The 8,121-nt window shown below is 38.0% G+C and overlaps 1 protein-coding gene across 3 annotated transcripts in view; it reads left to right on the top strand.

The window, feature by feature from the left end:
- The first annotated feature begins 525 nt into the window (after positions 1–525).
- Positions 526–8,121, top strand: part of crbn (cereblon) — a 31,825-nt gene continuing 24,229 nt past the window's right edge. For all 3 annotated transcript variants that reach the window (XM_072280609.1, XM_072280611.1, XM_072280612.1), the window contains exons 1-2: positions 526–602; positions 7,508–7,614. In XM_072280609.1, coding sequence (XP_072136710.1) covers positions 542–602; positions 7,508–7,614 — 168 coding nt within the window. In that variant the 5' untranslated portion in view covers positions 526–541. The remainder of the gene's footprint in view (positions 603–7,507; positions 7,615–8,121) is intronic.

Here is an 8,121-nt window from a genome sequence, read left to right as displayed (position 1 = left end):
GATATGCCCATTTGCCTGTGCCTTTGGACCAAATCTTTCTAAATGAGCCACAGGTTCATAAAGAAAAAAATGTATTTTTTTGCTTTGTCAAATTAGAAAACATTGCTTGAAAGGCCAGTGCATGTATTTTGAAATACAATTTGCAGAGTTATTAGACTAAAGGCTACGTGAATAATTGTAATGCGATGCATATATATAATGAGCGAAATAGCTTGTTTCTATATCACAGCATATTTTTCGGACAAGAGCAAAATACAAGATAACTGAAAAAAAGACATTTTGAGAAGATTATGCAGCATCCGCACTTCATAAGAAACATTTACAGTAACTTTCTAAGTTACAGCGGCAGTTCCAAGTGGCAACACCAGCCCCACATGAACACAGTTAGCTACGTTCTTTGGTCACTCTTTGCCTCTCGTAATTCCAACTCCCCACCACAGCTGGCAGAGCGCCAGATAATGCAGTCGTTTCTCTCTGCGCATGTGCGGGCCAGACAAGGAGTGCGCACGTTGCCCACATTGCATTGCGATAAACAACCAAGATGGCGGAGGAAGAAGGGGGAGGCGGCGACCAGTTAGAGAACCGGTTGTTACCAGAGCCAGGTAATGGGCGTGGTACAGGGAAAAGAGTGGACCGGGACAGCTGGTGTTCCGCGCAGCCACCTATGCCGATCCAAGAGGGGCTGCAGCAGGTTCATTGAGTGTTGCCGTAGACCTGAGGCTCTCAGCCGTCCTCCCTTTTAAGATGCGCGCTGCTTCCGGCTCTCTCTACATCCCGCAGTCCGTGTAAGGGATCCCTGGTCACCATGCAAGAGGTGGTTCAAACCCTCTGCTAACTTATCATCCTGAGCCTGTTTACATTCAATGGTGAGGTGTCCAAGATTCGTTAGAACTTGGGCAATACATTGACTGATCTTACAGAATAAGGCCATGCATTGGGGAAGATTCAGAGTAGTTGATGCCGATGTTAACTTCGCAGATGCAGCGTGGATCAGTAGATACAGTCATAGCTCAGCTGGTAGAATTTTCTTCTATTCCCTCCTCCCCCCCCCCACAGCCCCCCCACACAGACACACCCATTCAGAGGATGTAGATTCAAACTTTATTCCAAGGATTTGAATACAAAATTCTGCATGGACTCCTTTGTATTGAAGACAATCTGATGTCATGAATGCGTCCTTCTGAATAAAACGTCACCTGTCAGCTTCAGTTAAAAAGTCTCGTCACTGGGGTGTCTTGGCCAGCAGTTCACACAAAGAAATAGATAATTTGGTTAATAAGTATTGACTTTTTGTAGGGTTTTAATATTCACCAATTTGCATTTGTTTTCTATGTTAACAATTTTGGGGCACTGTGAGCTTGTGAAGCTCTTAATTCCTTATTGCAATCCTCTTTATTGCTTGATAGTTACATATCATCAGTTGAGAAAGCGTAAAAGAATCAATTCATAATCAAAATGGAGGGAAAATCATGTTGAGTTCATGTATCTAATTAGTGCTGCTTACATGTGCTTCAGTTGAAAATAGAGATCAGTTGTAATATCCACTAAAGCTGCCCCAGAACTAACTTCTTGCCTTAGACAATGAAGCCCATAGAACAGCATTAGGGGGGAGGGGGAGAATTTAATCATTTTTAAATTGACCCCAATTGGTACATGAGTTCCTTCTAATAACTTTAATACCCTTGATTTTCTTTCTATCTTTGAAGAGCCAGGGAAAAAATGATGTCATGACATGTTAGATGCATGTTACATCTTCATATCATGTTTACAAGTCATGATGCTGCAATCCTATATGTGGATGGACGAAGGGTCTCGGCCTGAAACGTCAACTGCACCTCTTCCTAGAGATGCTGCCTGGCCTGCTGCGTTCACCAGCAACTTTTATGTGTGTTGTGTGGATGGAACAAAACTGTTTTGCCATGTTTCACTTTCTCGATATTAATGGAAATTTAAGTTCCTTTGTTTAATCCCTTTTCTTAAGACTAGTTTATTTCTCCCTTTCAGCATATTTGTTGATGTAGCTCTTTTTAAATCTCTGAAAATTGACATTCTGCATCGAGATACGTATATGTGAAAATTTTATGGAGCCTGTTTTGAATAGCTTTTGGTTTCAGTTTTCATTTGTATTTACTGCAAGCACTGACATCACCAGACTCTCTCAAAGAGATTTCCCAACCTGGTTGTAGGTTTATAGTTTGATTTATAGATTCATGATGATGTACACAATGGGGGCGGGGAGAATAATTGGAAGTGCAGGGAAGAGTACTTTGGAGAATCATCTTGATCACATCTTAGACTTAATGAAAATTTAAGTCTTATTAAGTAGCTTTTTGGTGTACATTTGTTTAAATATAGATGAAATGTAAAAGTCAAAACTTCTTAAAACTTAAGTAATAACACTTGGAAGTACAGGAAATTTGATTTTTGAGAGTCAATCTTTAGTTTCTCCTGGTCACTTATTCTCTTATTTGGTTTCTCTTGGTCCTTGAGAGTAGGATTGTTATCTTCTGAAGAATAAGATACTATGTTTGTTACTCAAGATGTAAAGGATTGTTGGCAATTCTAGCAATTTAGAGTATATAACTAATCTTCCAAGTAGAAGTGCTGAACTACCAACTTTAAATACTGAAATATATGTTGAACTATTCCCTATTGTTCTTGTATCATTTAAAGCTAATTCTCCATATACAGATGGTCAAGCACTCATTTAAGACTTGCAAAATGCCATTGCTGCATTCCTGCTGACCACCAAAAGTCTTAAGAGTCAATATAATATTTTTTTTAAACTAAAAAAATTTGTTTGGTCTTGCTTTTGTGTAGTACGATCTGGACTACATTCAACCGTGGACTGTCTGGTAACATTTACATCATGCAAGTACCAACTGAAGGCCACCTTGAACAAGCAGGAATGTTCAATAGCAACACTTTCACTGAGTCTCCAAAAATCAATATCTTTGGAGTTCAATTAATTAAAAACATAACTGCATCAGCTGTGTTAATACAGTAATTTCAAGAAAAGGTTAGGTGATGGTGGCTCACTTCCCTTCTCCCCAAAGCCTTTCCACCATTTACATGAAGACAGTGTGGAGTACTCCTCAGTTGCTTGGTAGAGTGCGACCTTCAAAACACCTTAAGTTCAATGACCAGGCCTAAGCAGCCTGCCTAATTTGCTCCCTTTCAACAACCCAAAGCATGCAGTCTCCTCACCAATTATGCTCTGTGGTGGTGGGGTAGTGCACTGAAGATTAAATATATTTTAAGTGGTGACATTTTCCAGCCTAATCAACTCCCCATAAGTGGATCTAAATAAAAAAGGCTGTAAAATCTGAAATATAACTAATGCTGAAAATGTTAAGTAGATTGCGCCATATTTACTTAAAGTGAAGTATTTAGTTTTATGAAACACAAACCCTTTCTACAGATATTGTCTCAGCTGTTCAGTATTTCCAGTATTTAATGTTTAATTCATCCAGAATAGGTGTTACGATGAATTTGTTTTAATTTAGCATTTTGAATTGAGATTGAAAAGAATAATTAAGTTTGCCTTGGTGAAAGAGGGAAATTATGACTTGGAGCTCTTTAGTTTTCAATACCTGCTTATTGGGAACAAAGGGGTAGTTATTATGGTGAAGCAGCGAATATTGCTTGTATCTGAACTTAAGTTGTAGCTAATTTCCTGATTATTAGAAAATGATTCCTGCATTGTATATATGTGCATGTGTGTGTGTGTGTATACACACACACACACACACACACTTTTATATTACACCGTTAGTCTTGTGAGACCATGGATTTGCACTTTGGAAGGTTTCCAGGGCACAGGTCTGGGCAAGGTTGTATGGAAGGTCGGCAGTTGCCCATGCTGCAAGTCTCCCCGCTACACGCCACTGATGTTGTCCAAGGGAAGGGCACTAGGGCCGATACAGCTTGGTACCGGTGTCGTCACAGAGCAATGTGTGGTTAAGTGCCTTGCTCAAGGACACAGCACGCTGCCTCAGCTGAAGCTCGAACTAGCGACCTTCGGATCACTAGACAGACACCTTAACCACTTGGCCACACGCGCACACATATCTATATAGATATATATATATATCTAGATACAGATATTCTTACAAATTGAGATTAAAATTTTTAGTTAGAGCTATTCATTCCAAGTCAATTTTGATCTTTCTTTCTGAATGTCTTGCATTCTGTGAAGTTGCAGTCTTTCTTAGACAGTGTGTTACATTGTATTCGCATTGTGATATGAAATGTAATCCGTGAGTGAGCTTACCAACAGGAACACTTACTGTGGTATCAAATAACTGTGGCACTACAGTTACTATGAATATGAAATGTTGATCCTGCACATTTTTCAGGAGATACATATTTTATGAAGCCTTTGCAAATTTGATTGTGAGGATACTTCTGAGAAAAATGTACACATTAAGATATTGTGGTTCATACTTCTAATTGTTTGAGTAAATTGTTTCAGGTTCTTGAATTTTGCTGGTTGAGGACCAAAAGATTCTGCTTGCTCTGACTGTTGTTTTAGTTTTTCCTAACTGATTATCTCCATTTATTTTTCTTTTTGGTCCTTGTCTGGTTGTTTCTCTCCATTGGTGGGGCTCTTTGGCTGTTCATGTTGTTTTGAATATGTTATTCAGCTGTTGGAGGATTTGAGAATTTTGTGTACATCATATAATATAACATACTTTTTGAATGAGACTAAGTCTAGAAAGAAAAATTATGAACAGATATTCGGTTATTTTGCTGATGTGACAACAATGGAAGAATTATAACCCATAATTTTGTGGCATAAATTCCACCAAGAAAAGCTGACGAACCTTCCGTAACTGTGCAGGATTATTCATGTATTCTTCCTCATTAAAAGCTGTTATTCTAAAGTTCAAAACAAAAATACTTCACGTTTCAATACAAATTTGGGTTTTTATAATGACTGCAAACTTTATGCATTTGCAAATCCTGCAATCCTGACAACTGTTTTCATTCTATTCCTTGCAGTAGAGTGATGGGAATTTGGGAGGAGGTCAGGGGTAATTGACTAATCTGCCTTAATGGTTATTGTGTTAATTATTAATTATAAGTGCAATGGATCAAATCAGATTCATTATCACTAACATAATATGAAATTGCTTTGCAGGAATAGTACAGTGCAAAGACATAATGTGTACATTACAAAACTAAATGAAATTGTGCCAATAAAGGAATAACGAGGTAGTGCTCATGACTTCTTGGGTCATTGAGAAATCTGTTGGCAGAGGGGAAAAAGCTGTTCCTAAATCATTGAATGTTTACCTTCAGGTTTTTGTACCTCCTTCCTGATAGAAATAATGAGAATAGAGCATATTCTCAATGCTGAGAATCCTTAGTGATGGATGCACCATCTCATGTAGATGTCCTCGTTGATGGAGAGGGTTGTGCCCATGATTGAGCTGGTGGAATCTATAAACTTCTGCAGCCTCGTGTAATGCTGTGCATTGGAGACTCCAGTCAGAAAGCTCTCCGCCATACATCTGTGCAAAACTGATAATAGTCATTGATGGATCAAATCTCTTCAAATTCTTAATGAAATAGAGCCACTCGTGTGCCTCCTTTATGATTGCATCAATGTGTTGGTCCCAGGATCCATTCTTTAGCATGTTGATAGCTAGCTTCAAGTTGTAGCTGCTCATCCTTTCCACCATAGACTGAACAATGACGACTTCCCCTTCCTGAAGTCCACAGTCATTTCTTTCTTGCACTGAATGTGAGGTAGTTGTTGTGATGTCAATCTGTCTCATTCCTCTAAGTGTCCTCGTCGTATCTGAGAATTTACCAACAACAGTGGTGTCATTGGTGAGTTAATATATGACATTTGTGCTTTGCTTAGCCAGACAGCCATGGATGTAGACAATCAAACTGTGGACTAATTTTGCATCCTTTCATGCTTTTGTACTATTAGGTGGAATCATGGCATGAAATAATAGTGCTAGTTATGCCATAAATCATCCAATCAATGTGACCCATTTAGATTCTGATTTATTTTTCTGAGAGCATAAATATAACTTCACCCTACTTTCCCTTTTCTATTTTCTATTTATGAATTATATTTTAAATTTTTAATATTTATTATTGATTTGTACTCCAGGGAGCACGAAGCGCAGTATCAAATATTGCTGTGATGATTGTATGTTCTAGTATCAATTGTTTGGCGACAATAAAATATGAAGTAAAGTATAAAGTATGTTTTTTTTCACTTAAGCAAGAGTGATGTGTACAGTATTCATAGCAAAACTCTGTCCTGACATTGCTTGTTGAACTGCAGTACACTGGTATATTTTGCAATTAGTTTTGAAATTATTTTGTATTCATGATTGCACGTAACAGGCGATCTCACCTAGTTTCTCAATACCACATTTTCAATCAAGAAAGCACAGCAGCTTCTTCACTTCCTGAGGAGATTGAGGTGAGCAAGTCTCCCACCCCACCAACCCCATTCTAAACTACTTTGTACAGGAGCACCAATGAGAGTGTCTTGCCAGTGGCATCACCATCTGGTATGGGAATTGCAAGGCATCTGACCACAAGACCCTACAAAAATTGCACATACTGCTGAGAGGATCATTGGGGTCTCTGTTCCACCCAGAAACGCTGTGTACACAGAGCTCTTTGCGTTGTCAAGGATCCCTCCCATCCATTCCACAATCTCTTGGACCCCTACCATCATGCAAGAAGTACTATAGCATTAGGCCAAGGACTGCTAGGATAGGAAACAACTTCTTCCTCCAGGCCATGAGACTACAGAACTCCCTGCTATGATCCAGATCTCATCATGTAGCAATATACTGTCTACTTTTTAACTTGTGTTGTAAATGTACCATATGCTAAATGTCAGTCTTCTAGAATATATTTTATCATTTGTGAATTTATTTGAGGTAATGCTACTGTGTTGTGTGGAGTAAAATGTACTGTGTGCTGCACCTTGGTCCGGAGAAATGTTTTGTTTGGCAGTATACGTGTGTATGGTTGCATGTCATTAAACTTGATTTCTTTCTATTACTGAGAATTAATGTCAGTTTTTTTACAGAAAGCTTTAACATTTATCTACATATTAGAAGCTACAGAGTGATACTTGTGGACAAAAAAAGTGTATTGTAAATCCAGAGGAAAATTTTAGCAATTATCTTTAATTGGTAGTTACAATATTGATCGCACCATCATGTAGAGATGTTGGTCACAACAGCAAAGAAGCATCTAAGTAGAAGTTTAATAAACTAATGAAGGAGAATGGTATAGATTATACTTAGAACTACATTAAGTTTACAGCATAGAAATTGGCTGTACAGCGCAAGTCTTTTATGTTGTGCTCCACATATCCCTTTCCATTTCTCTTCATCTAATCGTACATAAAACTGCTCAAAAATTTTCAAATTTATTGCATTGAAATCCACTGTATGTTTAGCCCTTAAAAAGTCATATTGTAGCTGTGTACATTGTGAAGGTATGTTTTTCATTTCTTTATAAGATGATGAAGATGAGTTTGCTGACATGGAAGTTGAAGACCATGACAGTGAAGAGGCTGAAAAACCAAGTATCATCAATTTTGATCCAAGTCTGCCTACTGCACACTCTGTATGTATGAAAATACAAAATGTTGGAACTGCAGAATTTATTTTTTAAAATCAAGCTCTACCAAAGAAGCATTAAACTGGAATGCTTTGAGCAGTAGCTAAAGATTAGTCTGAAAACATCAATTTAGTTCAGTCAGTGAAAGTGTGTGTAAATCCGTTGCTTTTGCATACTACCTTAATGTGCTCATCAACACCCTGAACTACTTTAAATTCTAAATTTGTTGCTAATATTATTAATTTTGTCAGTCTTCAAATATGCGCCAGCAGGTGGAGCAAGCTTTGTGTCTCCAAAAAGTTTATTTTGAGCTGGAGACCTTGCTGCCCCATGTGTGACCCTAAACCTTAGGTGGTGATCCTACAGCTACACCCCAACATCTTCCTGGATCCTTTTTGACAGATTAAGAATGTTTTCAGTTAAAAGTAAAATGAATCAAATGCATCTACTTTTATCTACATTTTCCATGCAGGTTGCCAACTTCACTTAAGTTAATGGTATAAAGCAAATGGG

This window comes from Mobula birostris, chromosome 16 (genome assembly GCF_030028105.1).
Source record: "Mobula birostris isolate sMobBir1 chromosome 16, sMobBir1.hap1, whole genome shotgun sequence".
Lineage (NCBI taxonomy): Eukaryota > Metazoa > Chordata > Chondrichthyes > Myliobatiformes > Myliobatidae > Mobula > Mobula birostris.
This window is presented reverse-complemented; position numbering and strand designations above follow the sequence as displayed.